The 18,874-nt window shown below is 41.8% G+C and overlaps 8 protein-coding genes across 8 annotated transcripts; 2 read left to right on the forward strand and 6 right to left on the reverse strand. All coding sequences in view use genetic code 12, as the record gives it.

Annotated features, from left to right (window-relative positions):
- Positions 1-1,358: 1,358 nt before the first annotated feature.
- GLP1 (Glycerophosphodiester phosphodiesterase) lies at positions 1,359-2,570 on the reverse strand (the record flags this gene model as incomplete). Its single annotated transcript, XM_001384355.1, has 1 exon — positions 1,359-2,570. One exon carries the CDS (start codon positions 2,568-2,570, stop codon positions 1,359-1,361), a length of 1,212 nt encoding a protein of 403 aa, XP_001384392.2.
- A 560-nt stretch (positions 2,571-3,130) lies between these two features.
- NPY1 (hydrolase) lies at positions 3,131-4,907 on the reverse strand. The gene has a single exon (XM_001384356.1). It carries the CDS (start codon positions 4,809-4,811, stop codon positions 3,444-3,446), a length of 1,368 nt encoding a protein of 455 aa, XP_001384393.2. The 5' UTR covers positions 4,812-4,907; the 3' UTR covers positions 3,131-3,443.
- Positions 4,908-6,474: 1,567 nt separating this feature from the next.
- MRH4 (mitochondrial RNA helicase) lies at positions 6,475-8,256 on the reverse strand (the record flags this gene model as incomplete). Its single annotated transcript, XM_001384357.1, has 1 exon — positions 6,475-8,256. The coding sequence occupies one exon, from the start codon at positions 8,254-8,256 to the stop codon at positions 6,475-6,477; it is 1,782 nt and encodes a 593-aa protein (XP_001384394.2).
- Positions 8,257-8,546: 290 nt separating this feature from the next.
- PICST_44820 (predicted protein) lies at positions 8,547-9,998 on the forward strand (the record flags this gene model as incomplete). Its single annotated transcript, XM_001384022.1, has 1 exon — positions 8,547-9,998. The coding sequence occupies one exon, from the start codon at positions 8,547-8,549 to the stop codon at positions 9,996-9,998; it is 1,452 nt and encodes a 483-aa protein (XP_001384059.2).
- A 152-nt stretch (positions 9,999-10,150) lies between these two features.
- Positions 10,151-10,919, reverse strand: PICST_83504 (ribosome biogenesis protein NIP7). Its single transcript, XM_001384358.1, has one exon. The coding sequence runs from the start codon at positions 10,896-10,898 to the stop codon at positions 10,353-10,355; it is 546 nt and encodes a 181-aa protein (XP_001384395.1). The 5' UTR covers positions 10,899-10,919; the 3' UTR covers positions 10,151-10,352.
- A 562-nt stretch (positions 10,920-11,481) lies between these two features.
- PICST_58964 (predicted protein) lies at positions 11,482-13,154 on the forward strand (the record flags this gene model as incomplete). Its single annotated transcript, XM_001384023.1, has 2 exons — positions 11,482-11,635; positions 11,881-13,154. Coding segments are annotated over 2 exons (1,428 nt in total), but the record flags the coding sequence as incomplete, so codon positions are not given.
- Positions 13,155-13,384: 230 nt separating this feature from the next.
- On the reverse strand, positions 13,385-15,381 carry HRR25 (casein kinase I). The gene is made up of 2 exons (XM_001384359.1): positions 13,643-15,381; positions 13,385-13,618 (listed from the first exon to the last, which is right to left on the reverse strand). Exons 1-2 carry the CDS (start codon positions 14,798-14,800, stop codon positions 13,523-13,525), a joined length of 1,254 nt encoding a protein of 417 aa, XP_001384396.2. The 5' UTR covers positions 14,801-15,381; the 3' UTR covers positions 13,385-13,522.
- Positions 15,382-16,489: 1,108 nt separating this feature from the next.
- PICST_67512 (probable viral-related protein) lies at positions 16,490-17,125 on the reverse strand. Its single transcript, XM_001384360.1, has one exon. The coding sequence runs from the start codon at positions 17,076-17,078 to the stop codon at positions 16,584-16,586; it is 495 nt and encodes a 164-aa protein (XP_001384397.2). The 5' UTR covers positions 17,079-17,125; the 3' UTR covers positions 16,490-16,583.
- Positions 17,126-18,874: the final 1,749 nt, after the last annotated feature.

An 18,874-nucleotide genomic window follows, 5' to 3' on the forward strand; every position in this document is an offset into this window, starting at 1 on the left:
AGACGATGAGATCAGATCAGATAATCAACAATCTCTAATTCTCCAACTAAGCCGAAACGATTTGAAGCTGAAAACGTCTAAAGTCGCCGGAGTTTGTTATGCTGTCAAATCAGGGAAATCAATTACTAATTTCCACACTGCGAGACTCCTATATCTAATTATCAACAATAATGTATGGGATACTATATTAGGGCCGCAATAGCTATGTCGTTCGCTCTAAGCACAGCCAATTCAAAGAATGGTCTCGGTCCTGTGCTACTACTTTCCGCTTAGAGAAGAATAGCCTGGGTGTCCTGGTCTCAGGTTTCTCAGCTGACGAACTAGTTGTTGTGCCGAAAAATCTTCGTTGATTTGAACTGGGTGGATTTTTTGTTTCATTATACTGGTATCTACGTGCAGGAAATGTTGCAACTCGATATCGCGTTCGCTGGCCGAGGAGGATGAGGGTAGAAGGGTGTTTTACATCTGGCGTTGGGGCAAAGGCACAGAAAGGATTTATCCGGTAGAACTTTTATGAGAAAGACTGTTAGAAATAATCCAAATAGACTACTTAGAATTAAAGTGTACAAGCATTGTGTCTATCCTGATTTGAATGATTGATATATTAGTCACGTGACTACAACAACCGGTTTTGAACAGGTAGATGTCTTTTAGAGAAAGAAAAGTTGGTAAACAAGTACATTACTTAGATAGACATTGATAAGTCCTTCATATTAGTAATATCATTGAATATTACAATAAAGGAGGTGTTTAAACCATTTTGTTTTGGTTTTCACTTCATTGAAATCTTTAACCGGAAATCATTTTCGGGCAACTGCTTCACAAGAACGATTGCAAAAAAAGCTGGATGAGCATTTCAATATGGTTCAGGTTGAATTTCAGCAACTCGAAATGACAAACTGTTTTGATGGGAACAGCTCAAGTTTTGCTTCTGACATAACTTTGGAGAAATTTAGACTTACATCCGTCCTACATTGCTAACTGGTTGTTCGTGGGTGCAAAAAAAGAAGAAACGTTTACGACACAAAAAGCCAGGGTTCAAAAGCATATAGATAGAGCTACAAGATACAGAAAGCTGAATCAAACAATTTCAGAATATACGAAAAGATTGTTAAAGCTACTGCCAATATCCGATAGGCGACTGGGCTATGAAGTTTTGTAAGAAGAAAGAAGCAGAATGAATATCCACCCGATCTAATTTGTAGAATTCACAACTAGATATATCAAAAAGTCTATCATTAAAACCAAATCACAAAATACTAGCAAAATCTTAGTTATCGAATGAATATGAACATACTAGAAAACATTTACATTATAGAGCTCTCAGTTTGTCTATTATTTCCATTTCGTAAACTTCATCAGAAAATACCCAACTTCTGGCACGTAGAAAAAACCCAGATGAAAAGTTGGCTAACCTTGACAACAGCGACCTTATTCTCATCAACCTCAAGATCAAACTGCTTCTCCTCATCTGTAATTCTCTTTGATCCCGCCAAAGCCTGAAAACTTTCGTAGAAGTAGTTTCCGAATTTCATTCTGAATGTTAGCTTCACCGACAAATTGCCATCCTCGTCGTAGTAATCAGTAGAGGAAGGAGTCAACCTCGATAATTCGTCAACAGAGTTCTTTTCGAATTCTTCCTTTCTTTCTTCATCCTCTTTGTGTTTCACCATCTGGTCCGGATAGTCAGAAATGACACCGTACTCTGGCAAATCAGCTACTTTCCCGACCTTGCTCAAGAAGTCATACTGAACCGCTGTATTAATCGTCCAAGAGTATAATTTCAAGCGCTGGATACGAAGCAACGGTAAGAACTTGGTGAGAAATCCTGTTGACCACGTCAGGAAGTAGAGCAAAGAAATTCCTGTTACCTTGAACCGGACAATTCCGGTCTTGCTATCCTCATCCTTGAGTGTATCAAGGTAGAAATTGTAGTTTATGTAGTGGATGGAGTCTCTCCACGATACTGAAATATGGAACACGTCGAACCAGACCCAGCCCAAGGGATTCTTTCCGTGAGAATTCTTGACTAAACTCTGGAAGAACTCGTCTTGGTTCATGTATTTGACGACATTTAAATCCCATACACCCAACTGGATACGGTGGAACCACCAGGAGATGTCGTTGTTGACGGCAAGGAGATCGCCAATGATGAACTTCAACACTTTGGCAGGATTAAGACGCTTGATATCCAACATCAACTTGTGGATGTTAGATCTGGATTCGCTCACATAGTCTACGAACCACTGCAACACTTCGCGGAAAGTTAGAAGCGGTTCTCCACCTTCTTTTGTCTTCAAGTACTTCAACACCTCCTCGTAGCTAGTCTTAGGAATGTTGTAGTCAGTTTCATTACCCTCGGAATCTACAAACACTCTCTTCGTATTGGGATCATGGGAGATGACAATTACTTCGTCGAGGGTGAGCCAAAGGTCTGTTTCTATCACCGTGGCCCCGGTTTCATAGCACTTGTTGAATCCCGTAAGGGTGTTCTCGGGGTATTCGCCCTTGAATCCTCTGTGGCCCGCTATGACCGGAGATGTATATGTGTCGAGGGAGTCGGATGTCATTTCTAGGTCGGACTCAGCCGTCAGTGTCTGTTTGATCTCAAATGAGGTTTACGTCCGAACAACTGGAGCCCTTTATTTGACTGGTGTCGAACGAATACTGCCACCAATATTGAGAATCTGTGAGAGACAGAAGTTGGTGGTTTTATATAAAATTAATTCTGAGCCCCGTCAGCAGACAAAAGTGTTCTGAATTTCGTGTCTATCCGTTTAGTGTCTGCCTTATACGCCAACTACCCCTGGGAACTGTTTAAATAGCCTCCAAAATGCAGACATTTTGTGATACACCACTAACTCCAGCATTCCCACGAATTGAACCGTTACCTGCTCCACGTTTTTCAGCTATGGTCTCTGCGGCGAAAAACTCTTTTGTCTGTATGCAGTACTGTATCATGCAACTTCCTTCCTCATAAGGTAAGTCCGCGGCTATTTTTGTCTTTTTTGTCTGCCTCCTTTCGTGCATATTGACATATCAGTTTCTGTCTGTCTGCCTGTGAGTCTTGCTGTGTGTGTTGCAACTCTGTCTAGAACAGACTTTTTGCAATTAATTTGCACCCAGTCTTAAGTATAGCGAATGTTCTACTAAATGAGTATTACATAGGAATAGTTCTATATGGATATATATGGTGGTATTATTGTCAAGAAGAATTGGTCACAAAATCGCCGAAATCTGCGCCTTTAGGTGGAGTTTGGTCACGTCCACAACACCCCACACTTTTTGTCGGGTGACAGCCCCACTTTGGCTCATATATTCAGATTCAACAAAATTTTGCAATCTTCAACTCTACATCATATGTCCCGGACCACAACAACAAGCCATGGAATTCTCGCCAGAACCAGCTCGAATCCCATTGTAGTCTATCTAAATCAATTCTACTACAACTTGCCTCCGTTCTGCACCTTTCTCTCGTGAGCCTGGTCAATCACCATTTTGATCAAGTGATAGGCTACCGATTGTTCCATAGGAATCAAAATGTTTTCTTCGTTGAAATTATCGTCGTCGGCAACTTCATTGGGATACACGAACTTTCTGATGAAGTCTACATCGAACCATCTGGCGTCTTCCAATTCTTTATCATGACCCAAGTGGATGTTTTCGTTGACTCCATTGAATTCAACGACTCCCAAACAACCAATCATCAAGTTACCTGGGAATGGCCAAGGCTGAGTCATCACGAGGTTGATACTCGAGCAAACCACACCGGTTTCTTCCCAGATCTCACGCTTGGTTGCAACTTCGACAGTTTCGGAAGGCTCCATAAAACCGGCTGTACAGGCATACATGCGGGTAGCAGCGTGTCTCTTTCCAAGGGACAACAAGATTTTGGTTCTTTCGGCATTGGTAATCGCAGTGATGATCACAGCATCGGTTCTAGGGAAAGATACGTTGGAAACGCTGGCATTATGTACTGGACATGCTGATTTTCCATTTTCTTTGGTGGCTACATTAGTACACCATAACTTTCCACCTGCGTGGATGGGAATCACTTTGGAACCACACCCAGGACAAAATCGGTTTCTGGTTAACCAGTCGAAGTACATACTTCCGTGAGAATACAAGGATGCTTCCTTTGATGTAAAGCCCAAGAAATGTCTTCTAGAATGGGTATAGAAGATTCCGTTATCCAACGGAGTTGGCTGCGAGTTTTTGGTTGAATTTTCATCGCTCTTTTCCTTGCCGTCGCTGAAAACCTGCAATTCCTTATTGACAAAGTTCAAAATGATTTCCGATAATTTCTCTGACTTAGACAAGTCCACAGCATAGTACGGAATGCCCTGATACCTACCCTGGTGGTCCAAATATTTCTCATCCTCGGAGTGAGTATCTAAGTCGTCGTCTTCAATTTTCAATCTTTTCAAATCCAAACCGACACTGGCATCCTCGATTCCGAGAAATAAAAATGTGGGTTTACCATTGTCACGCAAATCGGCATTCTTGTTCTTGTTGTCCTCCTTCCAGGTACGAACTGCTTCATTCCATTCAGGGAGCAGCAGCAAACCAGTCTTGATCACTTGGTGGTCGGGCGAGGGATCTGATTTCAACTGGTTGGAGCCATTAGTCAAGATGATCAACTTATTTTGCAAGTATTTATTCACCAACGGATTGACGTTGTTGAAGAAGATAAACCGAGTCAGAGGATGACTCACACTGTTGCCAATGAACTCACTGTCTTCTCTTAGAAATGACACTCTGTTAATTACTTCAGTGCCGAAGTAGATATCGGGGATCTGATCCGACGACATTTTGTAGTAGCGTTCTCTGGTGTAATGGCGGATGAGCTTCCGAAAAAAGATTCTGGAACGGGGTATCTGTGCTAACAACCGTGTATTGCCAAGGGACATACACTCCGAGAAAACAGACAGACAATTGTAGAGAAACTCGAAAAGCAGGCTTGAACAAGAGTAAAACAAATTGAAAAGATACACCAGCTTCGAAATTGGGAACTCCATTATTCAGTTGCGGTATCTGCCGGATTGTATTTCCGATGATTCTTGATAAGTACGCTGATAGAAGCCAGCACGTGATTAAACAAACTGTGAAATTTGTAATCCACTCTCCGCCAGACATTCAGAACCCGAAGATTGAGCCACTACAAAATGTGGGGCTAATGTTGCTATCAGCAGCCAATAGAAACTCTACGTTAATGGTGTCTTGTGGGCAATTGTAGCATACAAAAATATTGCCGAAGTTTTCAGTATAACCGATCTCTTGTTGTCGGAGTTAAGCACATCTCAACAGATTAGAGTATCTACAAATCAAATATCTGTCTTCATCGCTCTATTAATTTCTCTATGTTGCTCAGATAGAACCAAGACAGATACTGGAAGAAAAGTAAGAGCGGAAAGAACTTGTTTGTAGCCTTGATGTCCTTCTCTGGGCTGACCTTTGTGTGAAGATGTTTGAAACTTCAAAAGCCTCTCAATCATTAACGTAGATTTGGTTCCACGACAGTATTGGGTAGAGAACTGGATCCCTTCCTAGTTATTGTCTCCCTTGTAGGCCATTTGAACAGACAACAACTGCATTAGTTTACCATTATGACGTACATTTCGGCCAATGAATTCGAAGTTATGCCGTATGTTCATTTAAACGTTTCATGGTTTATTTTGTTCTTGTTCTTGTACTTCTTGCCTCTGCTAAGTTATCATTTCACTTGCTCTCGGCCAATCTTCAGAAATGCCAACAGTCACTATGTTTGAACTCTTCAGCTGCCGGAGATCTTACAAGAGGTTGCTTCTGAAGTAATTGTAAAGTCCACTCTTGTTTACACAAGTAGCTGTAGTTCTAATAGTTGCGTTGATGTATTCATACGTCCAGAAACTACTCTTCGTGTTCCTATCAAGTTGAAGTATACCTCCATTAATTGGATCTTGGATCAAGTCTGGCTCAATCAAAGATGTCTCCTAATGGAAATATAAGTATGTAATCAGACACTTCGTAACAGAAACAGAAAATAGATATTTCTATCCCTTAGCAATGCACTGGAAGCGCAAAGCGTCAGAAATTCATCTCCCTGGGGCGTATAGTCTATTTTACCATGGATGCAAAAGGTAAGTAGATAAAGTTAATCCCAGGGGTTGCAAAGCGCAAAACCTACAGAAAAAATAAACGGCTGCAAAATATTGTTGCAACATATAATGAGAATGTTGCCTTTTTGCATTCTGATCTATGCACAAGTTGTCCTAATATATACAAGTAACCCAATAACCTAAATGAACATTGTTAGTATAATTTCAAAGTAAATTGTCATCTGCGATAATCTTCTGTATGTGTCAGCTATCTAAGACAGTCTCCTCAATAGTTTTCGGAAGTCTAACGTCTAAAATATCTTTGCAATCATCATCGTAACAGTAGATTTTCTTGTAAGTATCACAATCTGAACATACCTTTTATCTATTATATGGTTTAACCCATTTGAATGCCTCTCTTGACGGCATTTGGCAAGCCCAGAAGCCATGCCTTGTTCTTCTTTTTATCAACAATAAGAATTACTCTTCCCGACTGGTTCATTCTTCCGGTTCTCCCGATTCGATGGACCAAATCTACCGAGTTGTGTGGAATATCCATGATTATAACATTTTTGATACCCACAAAGTTTACACCTCTAGCCATCAAGTCTGAAGTTACCAACACCTTGATTTTGCTGTTGAGTGGATCTTCTTCGATAGACTCGGCCGGCTTAATGAATGGTTCGAGCTTCTCAGATCTTTCCTCTGGCTTATCCTCACCCGTGATTCCAATCACATCCTCAGGTCTGTGACTGAACTTGTTAACCAAAGTATCAACCAACGAATTAACACTTTCCTTCTTGTTTACAAATACAATGACTCTCTTAACCAAACCTGGTTCTGTACCGTCCCTGGTAATTGCATACAAAGCTTGAGCAAGTGCTCTAGTTTTGGAACCATGGTATGGGGAAAGCTCCGAATCAATGACACTCACCTTGATTTGTTTGGGAAGTTTGTGCAACGAAGGTGTGACGATGTTGATGATAGAATCGTCGGTAGGAAATATACGGTTGAGAGTGGTCTGAAACCTCTTTGGAATGGTAGCCGAACAAATGATGAGATCACGAAGTTTCTTAAACTTCTCGATTACTGGCATAGTAGTTTCAATCCACGACTCATCCATAAGAGTATCAGCTTCATCTAGAACACAATACTCTACATGGTTCAAGAATCTGTATGGACGATTGACGTTTTGTAACTTTGAGAGAGATGCCAATTTTCCAGGAGTAGTTACTAATACATCGACTCTGCCCTTAAGACAACGATCGAATAACTTTTTGTGAGCTTCTCCTGAACCCCATTTCAAGATAGACAAGTTCAACGACCCGTTTTGTTCAGGTAATTGCAAGAATTCCTTGAGTCGAGAATTGGCACCAATCTTCTCAACGTCAAATTTAATGCTATTGGCACGTTCCAAGGTGGAATATACCTGTTCAACAAGATCGTGGGTAGGAACTAAAACAACAGATTTGACCATTTGGGCATTTCTAGAAGCTCGGTACTTCTCTTCTGAGCTTTCGTACAAGCCAAATTCGTCTTCTTTCAATTTTGACAATAAACTCGACAAATAAGCCCAGGTCTTTCCAGAGCCAGTTTCAGCGGCAAGAGTGAACACTTTGAGTTTCTGAAGCGAATTGATCTTTTTGAATTCTTCGTTAACGAGATCGGCAGTAGATGGAGCAGATTTGCGGCCAGCCAGCACTTCTTCCTCTTTGACATTCTTGTTGTTCTTCAACCGAGGTTGGTTGATCTTCCTGATAGCAGCAACTTGAATTGGAGTCGGCTTGAGAACCAACTCATCTTTTGACTGGTAGCGAGGTCCCTTCATATTGTATGTTGACTTGATTTCAGCTACCATGGCTGCCCTCACAGTCGGAAAAATCCGAAGTTGTTCGAAAGTCGAGATGGAGTCAAGTCCAGAAGACGATTTCTCATAGACTTTTTTAGATGGTTGATGCAATTGAGAGAATTTACCCGACTGAAACACAGCCTTAGACAGTTGAGACTCTGGCTGTGAAGAATTTGTTCCATTGGCACGATTAGCTCCGTTGGCACCTCTTTTTAGACCTTTCCAAGCCTGTATTTTCGAGCCAGACTTGCGATGAGACACCGCATATGCTCGAAAGAAAAGAGTAGAATTTGCTCCCAACGACGCCAGCTGAGCTCTAAGTGGAAACATATTTATCAGCACATCTGTGTGCACCTTTAAGATGTCGAAGATGTGGGAGAATATAGTAGGGTATTCTACTTAGAGAAACAGGATGAGGAAGAAGTGAAAAATTTCGCAGACACTTTTTTTGCGCGCTTCCACCACGAAATCCTCCCATAGAATCAAGATGTCGTGCGCAACCCAGTTGAAAAATTTCCAATTTGGAGCTTAACTATGCGAGTCGTTAACTATGACTTGATGAAAAGTCGGTCGTTTTCCATAAAGAACCCTCCCAATTACAACGTCAACAACTTTGGAACATGCTCAAAGTCAGTTCCAACGTATTGAAGAGAACGTACCTCAGTGGGACAGTCAGGCTGTTCAGTATTACTTCTACTGTTCTAGCTAAAAAGCCTGCTGCTTCCAAACCGGTCAAAAAGAAGGTGACTTTTGATCCAAAGAAGTTCCAACAGCCCCAGCAAAAGGTGAAAAAGTCCGGGATGACACACTTGGAATTTCATGATGCTGTCAAGGAAATGAATTTCGACAAGTTGGCTATGGATTTGACTCCATTTGAGCTTTCAGAATTGACTTCCGCTGTCGTTTCGAACGAATCAGGCGGACAAGTTACAGCCTTTTCCTCAGAAAGTGCTGCTATACTCAAGACTTTGGGTCTGTTCAAGAAGTACCAGCACCATGAATTATTCCTGAAGCCAGTATCGATGGTTACGCATAACACGGCTCTTTTAAACGAGCAATTTGTAGAAAAGTTAGCAGACGCTTCACTGAGAACCAACAGAGTGTGTCTTGTAGGAGAAAGAGGAGCTGGTAAGTCGACATTGTTGGCTCAAGCTCAGGCTTTGGCTCTAGACAAGTACGAAGGAGATGTCATTCTTTTACATATAGATGCAGCTGAAAACATCACCGACGGGTCTAGTGACTACATCTATAACTCCAAGAACAAGACATACCACCAGCCTATGTTCACCAAGAGATGGATCTACAAGCTCAGAAACTCTAACGAAGCTGTCTTTAAAAAGCTCAAGCTTTCAAGAGACATCTCTTTCCAAAATAAGAGAGTTGACCACCAATTGAAAAAGGACGAAAACACCTTGTATGACTTCTTGCAGCTTAATGTAGACTTTGGCAAATTTCAACCCACCCATGCCTTCTCGTTTTTTATTGAAGAGTTGGTCCACCATTCCAAGTCAGTTCCAGTATTGTTATCAGTGGATAACGCCAATGCTGTGCTCGATTTCCCCGTCACAAAATACCGTCATCATGACTTCACTCCTGTTCATTTGAACGAACTTGAAATCGGTGACTTCCTCTTGAAAGTCGCAGGGGGAGAAATCTCTTTCGAAAAGGGAGGTGTATTACTTTCAAAGACTGGACTTGTGGGCGACCATCAAAAGACTCTTTCTACCGCTTTGGGTCTTGTAGAGTACGATCCTTACGCTAAGAAGCAATTCTTTGATCTCGATATAGCCAACACCTTGTTAGCCCATGGAGGTGTAAAGCCATTTACTGTATCCAACTTGACCAAAGACGAAACCAGAACGTTGTTGAACTTTTGGAGAGAATCCGGTGTGGTGTACGTCAAGGATTATGTGACAAAGGAATCTTTGAAGCCAGAAACAGAAGCTGAAAAGAAGGCTCCTAAACCCGAATTCGACTCGGAAGCTCAGTTCGAAAACCTTGTCAATAGTTACTACACTGTTTCTACCGGAAACCCCCACTACTTATTGAAGGCCAGCGCCATCTCGTACTAAAGCATACTTGTAAATAGAAAATAGTACAAACGAACATTTATAATAACGTAGAGTAAAGAGTATATCAGTGATCATAGACATTCTCTTAATGTGCTTTCTAAATGGAATGTCATATAATGCAAAAATATTGCGTATAACCTACACCATCATATCAATATCAATATCGTTAGACTCTAAAGTACAATTATATAATGCAATGTAATGACTACGCTTCATCTGTGTATGCTACATACCGCTGCTCTGGTCGGCAGCTGTCGTCAACTCTGAGAGAATTTGCTTCTCTGGTATTTTGTCTTCTTCTTATCTTATCTCAACTTCTAAGCTTCTCTCCAAATCATTCTCTTGTAGCAATAACTATGTGAACAAGGTGTCTTCTTCTCTTAAGTATTCACCAATATCACCCTGTCTGAATGCTACAATCCCTGTAGGCTGGAGGTTTCTGGCTTCATTAGTCGTCTTGGCAGATACACCAAAACCTAAAGGAACATCGTGCATGGAAAGAACGACGACCCCAGCGTGTTCGGGAATATCTTCCGACATTCTACCAATATGAGCCTTCAAGACATGGTTACCGTACAAAAATGGCATCTCACCATTCTGCTTGATCCAGACCTTGAACTTAGCATACTGAGCCATATAAGGCAAAGCAGTGATATGCAAGCGGAACTTTCCTGTCTTGGTGAATTTCCCAAAACAAGTTCCAAGGGACATCAACTGCTGTCTTGAAACTGAAGTGGCAAATTTAGCTATGTGTTCAGAAACGTAATACACTCTATCCTTTTGGAGTCTGAATACATGAGGATTGGAAGGATTGTCAATGAGAAACGAAATGTTTCTTCCAATGTAGTTGGCGAGCTTCTCAAACACCACCTTGGTTTCTTCCTCAGTAAGCGGTCTCATGGTCACTAGAATCTAAAGTCAACAAATGTCCAGAGATTCTGTAACTTGAAATATTTAGAATGTAAGATTAAAGTGAAAAATAGGAACTCACGTTTATAAATTTTTCAGATGGCACACATGATCAGTCATGTGACCATCAAATGCGATGCCCCAATTCATACAAAATTTCGTTCTAAAATAGAGCAAGTTGGATAAATGGTAATGTAGTTGATTGTGCTTCCATATCACTAAAATACATATCTTAAAATATGATCGAATTTGAAATACAATTGTAATGAAGAATACCAAATTTCAACTTATTCACTTAATCTGAAAGTACTCTAACAATTGATATCTTCATTGAACATATTTATCACATGATCAATCACATGACTGCGATGCCTTCTGAATTTTTCAGTGCGTTTCCATAGTTAAGAATCTCAGCCTGAAAAACTTTCGGTTTGGCTTGGTTCCAACGACAAACTACCACTAAGCTTTTAGGCCAAAAACTCCGATAGCCTCCAAAATTACGCTAATGTCTGAACAAGTGAACAGTGCACAAGTCTCCACCGTAGATACACAAACTACGACAGAATCCGACTCCAAAAACGTCCAGCCAGTCACCGTTTATGATGATCAGATTGATGACCTGGTTTACAAGAGAGATCAGAAATCCAAATGGACGCGTGTTCGTAAGGCCGACAAGCATGAGGTTGATGACGTCAAGCGGACGCGTAATGAAGAAGCATCGGAGAGACGTAGAAGGAACTACGAGGAGAAGTAGGTATGTTTCAGACAGATAATGGTAAAGAGATAAGAGTTGAATAATGAATAGTGGCAGGTAAAATTAAAACTTGAAGCTTCAAAAGAATTAACATGAGAATTCATTGTCTCTCAAAATCAAGTAATATCAATTATTGTATCAATTGTCACTTCAATTATCAAATCATTCTTGTCTCAATGCTATCTCTCTCGCACTATTATATCAGACACCAATGAACAGTACTAACATTTAATAGCTCGGAGTTCACTCCTCTCGTAGACTCAGACGGCAAGCCTTTGCCAAAGTCTGAAAGAAAACCGAAAAGAAAAGTTGCTGTCATGATTGGTTACTGTGGAACTGGCTACAATGGAATGCAGTTGCAGAACGATCCCAAGATTCCCACCATTGAAAGAGACTTATACGAAGCCTTTGCAGCCGCTGGTGCTGTTTCCCCAGAGAATGCCATGGACATCAAGAAGTCTGGTTTCATGAGAGCTGCCAGAACCGATAAGGGAGTTCATGCTGCTGGAAATGTCATTTCATTAAAGTTGATTATTGAAGATCCAGAAATTTTGGCCAAGATCAACGAGAAGTTGCCTGACCAGATCAGAATATGGGGCATTCAGCGTGTTACCAAGTCTTTTGATTGTCGCAAAATGTGTTCTTCCAGAGTGTACGAATACTTGTTGCCTACATATTCATTACTTCCACCTAAACCTAAGACTGTGTTGAGTGATTTGGTTGTCAAGAAACGTCTGGAAGAACCAGGTGTTCTTAGAGATGATGAAGAGGGTGATGTTTGGTGGAAAGAAACAAGAAAAGCAATCTTGGAAGAAGGTCCTTTCACTGAAGAAGAACTTGATGATGTTCAGAACCAGATTCAAGATGAGACTGTTTCCACCAAGACTTACGATGAAAACGGATCAATCACCGAGTTCGGAAAAATAATCAGAGCCATCAAAAACATTGAAAACAAAAGAAGAAGAGCATACACAGTCAGCACTGAACGTCTTGAACTCTTCCGCCAAGCTATGAAGCAATATGAAGGCACTCACAACTTCCACAACTTTACTATTGGAAAGGCTTTCAAGGATCCTTCTTCTAAAAGATTCATGAAGGAAACCACTGTATCTGATCCTTTCATCATTGAAGGTACAGAATGGGTTTCTATTAAGATTCATGGACAATCTTTCATGCTTCATCAGATAAGAAAGATGATAGCCATGGCAGTTCTTGTGATCCGTACTGGTTGTCCGATCTCTCGTATCCACGACTGCTTCTCATCCACCAAGATCAACATTCCTAAGGCACCTGCATTAGGTTTGCTCTTGGAAAATCCAGTCTATGAAGCTTACAACCAGACTTTGCAAAAGAATGATTATGAGCCTATCGACTTCGACAAGTACGAAGCGGAAATGGACAAATTTAAGATGAAGTATATCTACGACAAGATCTATGCGGAGGAAAATAAAGAAAATGTATTTTATGGCTTCTTTGGCTTTATTGATACTTTCAGATTGGCTAAGAATGATGAAGATGCCAGACCAGATGGTACTCATATATTTGACTTCTTGGGTCAGGCCGCAAAGACAGAAGCTGTTGTCGAAGAAGAGGGCGAGCCAGCAGCCAAATCCACTGACAATGTAGACTAGATCCGTAGCTATTTAGGTACAAGTATCCAAATTACACTATCATTCCCCCCAAGTATCATACATACAGCTTTATACAATACTACATTATTTTTCGAACTATTATGCATTACAAAACTCCCAAGACTTGAAGCAAACGGAAGACCAGAAGCTAACAATATTATGATTATTAGACAGAATTCAATTGCCAGAAACAAACGAAACATAAAAGAAGTATATAGATTCTACTGGGTTTAAAGCCATGCTGGGTTTCCTCCCTGCTGAGGGGCGATCTTGGCTTTATCCTGGTCATAAGGAGAGCCAATGTTATTGCGTGTGGCATTGTACGACTGGTAGTTGGCATCTGGAGCTACAGCTTGCTGGTGTTGGGCCTGCTGCTGCTGCAATGCTAATGCTCTCTTCTGTAAGCCCAAACGCTGCTGAGGAGTGAGTTGTTGATCCTGTGGTTGTGCTTGTTGTTGTGATTGAGGTTGTTGCTGTTGTTGTGGGGATGCGATTTGTTGCTGTGGCTGAGATTGTGGAAGCTGTGAAGTTGGGTTTTGTTGATTTTGGTTCTGGCTTGGATTCTGGTTTTGGTCTTGTTCAGCGTCAGTGATCTTTCCCAGATTTCTCTGCTTCTCTTGCTGGAACTTGTACAACGTCCAGTCGAAAACATAGTCGTAACGGTAGTTCTCACGCTTGAACAAGTCGCGGAACAACTTTCTTAAGTAAGGGTAGTCAGGCTTGTCGTCGAATCTCAACGTCTTGATGTAGTTCATGTAATCCAAAAACTCTGAGGGTAATCCCTTAGTCAAAATGTTGTTTGGAGTCGTCATTTTCTTCTCCATAATTCTGTCGTACTTCTGTCTCTTGGTAGCAGCCTTCAAGCCTTGCCATGGCAAAGAGCCACGACAGAAATATATTAAGACATATCCCAAGGACTCCAAGTCGTCTCTTCTTGACTGCTCAATGCCCAAATGTGTATTAACAGAAGCGTATCTGGCCGTACCAGTCAAATTCTTGTTTTCCCTGTAGGGGATGTGCAAGTGAGTTCTGGGATCTCTGTACTTCTTGGCAAGGCCAAAATCAATCACATTCACTTGAGAGCCTCTTCTTCCAATTCCCATCAAGAAGTTGTCGGGTTTGATATCACGGTGGATGAAGCATCTGGCGTGGATGTACTCAATACGGCAGATCAACTGGTCTGCAAGCAAAAGAACGGTCTTGTACGTGAATTTACGGTTACAGTAGTTGAACAAATCCTCTAACGATGGACCCAACAAGTCAATCACCATGGCATTATAGTCACACTCCGTGCCGTACCATCTGACAAACGGGATACCTACTCCTCCACTAAGAGCCTTGTACACTTTGGCTTCGTATTCAAGCTGTGGATGTTTGGCTTTTGTATTTTCCAACTTGATGGCTACTTCTTCGCCGGAAATGATGTTTGTGCCCAAGTAGATGTCTCCGAAGGAGCCCGATCCGATCTTACGACCGATCCGGTACTTCTTGCCGACTCTCAAGTCCATGCTCAGCAGCTGAATTGAGGCAGATATGATGGAAACAGTTGGGGGCTTTTCTGATAAGTATCAGCTATGATAACAAGTATCAGATGGCTTTACTAAACTATGATAGTATCACTTTATCACTAAAATAGCAGTAACTAGGATAGTATCAAGTGATCTGTTGAATATACTGTGATAGATCCAGGTAGTAGATTGTGTGATCTATGATAGTATCGAAGACAAGTATATGACGAGTTGTGGTTGTCTGGTGAAAACGATGTCAGACTAAGTATCAAGACAAAAAATGATAATATATGTTAGAATCAGATTTATATGATGATAAGTATACGATAGTATCAGAGCATAGGTTGATATGATCAAGGACTTCCAACAAGTATCAGATATCGGGATCGGTTACAAGTCAAATAAGGCGGAAAGATATTATCAAGTGTTAATAAATGTTAACAAATCAGTATCTCTATATCAAATGGAACTGTCGGACGAAACAGGATAAGTCTTTCTGCGGCCTGCGACGTCGGAAAACGGCAGCAGATAGCGAGGGGGTGTATCAACACGATGAACCGTTCAGATCAAACAGGTTCTATACAAAAAATACAGAGGTATCAACAGAGAAAGGTGAAACAGCGCTTAGTCAGGAGATTCAAGATGATGTTTTTTTTCGGTCGAAGGTGGAAGCCAGGAATTTAGAAATGGGGGCACGTGACAGGGAGCCTGTGGTATTGGATAGGCGACAGACTGTGGGTTTTGGTAGGTGTTGGAGTATTTGCGTTGTAAGCAGCTGATTGGCCGGTTTCGTATCAAGTGTTTTGGTCTGGAATCCAACTTGCTTATAGTGGAAGACGAATGTGTTTTCCGTGGCTTAATCTGTCGTATTATCTCTGTCATGCTGGCTCCAGAAATGTTTCAGGGAGGGACGACACGGCACGTGATGCGGGCAGTGAGCGCGCGACATCTATTCATCAGGGTTACCCTGCAATGGTGGTCACGTGCCACTTTAGATCTCAGGGTGACATTTCACATACCGTTTCAGGGAACACGTCATGAAGACGGGCGGGAATATTGACGCGACTGGGAACCCAATTGAGGAGGGTAGTTCGTTGCTTTGGGGCATGGGAAGCATTTTCTGGTTGTTGTGGTGATTTCAGAGTCGTCTGCTGAAAATGAGAAAAATGTGGAAATGTCGTTCTCGGGTCAGAGGGCTGATGTCGCGGTAGCTGGAACCAGCGGGGTTCTACAGTCATATCTATGAAGTCTAGCGGGGTGTCTCGAAGAGGGCGATAGGTAGTGTGAGGTAATGGGGCCAGTGCTACACATAGCGGAACAGGCTTATATTGGACAGGTTTACGGATTGCTACGGGTCTTGGTTGTGATCTTTTGGGTGTTTGTGATTGAGGCGCGACATTGCGACATCGTCTAGTCTTGCTGCGGTTTGCGTATTCTATTTAAATTGGAGAGCTGAGTCATTTCGTTACTGTGGTCACTTCTCCATTTCTTAGCCATTGGCATCACATCTGCCACATTCACATGGAGGACCGGTGGAGTGTGAACTACAAAATCTCAGAGTAGTATTACAGAAGTTGTAGCAGTAGCAGCAGTAGCAGCAGCGGTAGCACGGCTGTTCTGGTATAACCCCAGGAAAGCATACCAATGAGTAGGATTAGCATTACAATTGTTTCACTACAGATTCGTCAGTTTTAGCTTAAATTAGTCGTATTACTTTATTAGATTAAACAATATTAGTAGAATAGCAGTTGATACTATCGCATTATTAGCTACAGCCCTGCCTCTAGTTCTTGGTGGCAGATGCTGGCTTCTTGAACTTGCTCAAGAGTTTCTTGAAGAAGTCATTCTTGGTGGCCTTTTCAACCTTGGCTGAGGCATCCTTGATGTCTGCCTTGGCCTTCTCGCCCTTCAGGGCCTTGCTTTCTTCAACTGCAGCCACGCCTTCTTCAGCCGTGTCCTTTGCTTCACCAGCGGCCCCTTCTGCGACATCTTCAGCTTCAGCTGCGACATCTTCGGCTGCTTCAACTGGCTCTGCTACGGCTTCCTCTACTGGAGCTTCTACGTCTTCAGCAGCATTTTCGGCTTCAGCAACAGGCTCTTCTGTCTTGTCGGCAACTTCCTCTTCGGCGTTGGCGGCGGTATCTTCGGCAGCAGCTTCTGCTTCTTCGCCCTTCTGAGCAACAGGCTCTTCCTTCTTTTCGATGGCTTTTTGCAATTCCTCCTTGGATTCCGAAGAGAATATCTTGGAAGCTCTCTTTACTCTGTCTTTAATACCCATTGTGTAGTTTATATGTGTTGTGGAATTACAATTGAATACAATCGAGAAATTGATCTATGTAGTGGTTCAGAATAACTACAGTAAATAAATGCAGCAGGCACGGTTCAATTTATAGAAAAAAAATTGTAAGCAGATGAAAATCTGCCGCCGTCAAGTACTGACAACAATAATGGTATTTTATAAAATAATAACCAACAGTTACCCAGGAACATTGAAACCTAAAATCAGAATAAATCACGAATATAGCAAAATTAATTTCCAGGGAGGTTCAAAAAAAAAATACAAATAAATAAATAAACCAAAAAAAAAATTATTAGAAACTGAATGATAGAAAGTTGAATGATGGGAGGCATTTTATCCGTTTCCAGTACAATTTAAGTTTACGTGATAGGGAGCCCCTGTTGTCAGTTGAGTTCCACAGTGAGTCAGGAACAATGGCGAAGAGCGTAGAGGAGCACAATTGAGCAAACAGACGAAACAAAAAGACAGAATATGTCTGATATGCATTGAGATTTATGACAATTTTACACGGATTCTAGAGAGCAGATGCAAGAAGGCAGAGAACATCGTGAACGCTAGACATTTTGTCTACAGAGAGAACACAATGCCGACTTGAGGCGATTGGGATACGGGAGCAGAAAAATGGCATGAGAATCCAGAATCGTATTGAGATAGGTGCAAATGTCGCTTGAAGTTTTGTATTTTGGATTTGAAACAGGCGATGAGGTAAGCAGCGAAGGGATCTCACTTCTGCCAAACACCGCCGTTGGTTGCGTGTCTTGACTGGATGCGGTTAATTTCGTTGCCTCGCATGGTCGATGGTACAAACAGAGACAGAAGGTGCAATTGGAATTATACCAGATTTGATAGAATAGCGAGAGCCTAATCAGAGCTGAACTACACTACAAAATCACGAAAAATAGCTAGACTTCCACAAATAGCACAGCTGGCTACATGGCCACGCTGGTTTAGGTTTATTTACTCGTATAACCCGTGTCTGGAAATGCCCTGGGAATTGTCTCAAGTCAGAAAATCCAGCCATCGGCTAATCTTAAAATAACACCACAGAATAAAATTCGGAAGTGTTGATGTGGATGACTACGCTGTTTGTTCCGGCTCCACACTGATAGTAGGTGTTATCGCCGCCAATAGTAGCTAGAGTCGGTGCACCAGGTGGTTACAATGGATACTTATCTGGAACAGTGATATTTTCAAATGTGTCGGTTTTCATAATAGTCATCATATTTTACCATCCCCCCATTGTCCGCTATCTCTGCACACTGGTGCAATTTTACCTCGCCGCTTCACAGCCAGTCCCGGGTCTGGAGATCGTGGTCACTACACCAATTGCCAGGTGGAAGCAAGCTCCGATGGCCATTTGGTGCCTTTGGGATAAAGTCAAACTGAGAGTAAATATTACTTAAATAATTATGCACCGTCATGTACCATTATACGCAATTATAAAATACTTAGCATAGCAAATAAGCATATCTAACTCTGCCTAACCTTAGTCGTATCTCTGATCTGTTCATCTACGTGGTCCTGGCCCCCAATACCTAACAACGTCAGACCCGTCGCTGGCTCATTGCCTCGGCAATGCCATTTCAGCCGTGTCATCCGTGTCAGTCTGGAACCATTGTCTCTGTCTTTCTGCAGGACCAGTTGTTACGCAAAGCAAGTGTAGTGTGATGAAAAGTCGCCGGCACGGCTATTCATGCAGGTGTAGACGCATTAGACGTTGGCGTGACTATTTTTGTAACTGCTCGAATGGGTCACGTGAATGCGACATTTCATCT

This window comes from Scheffersomyces stipitis, chromosome 4 (genome assembly GCF_000209165.1).
Source record: "Scheffersomyces stipitis CBS 6054 chromosome 4, complete sequence".
NCBI classification, from domain to species: domain Eukaryota; kingdom Fungi; phylum Ascomycota; class Pichiomycetes; order Serinales; family Debaryomycetaceae; genus Scheffersomyces; species Scheffersomyces stipitis.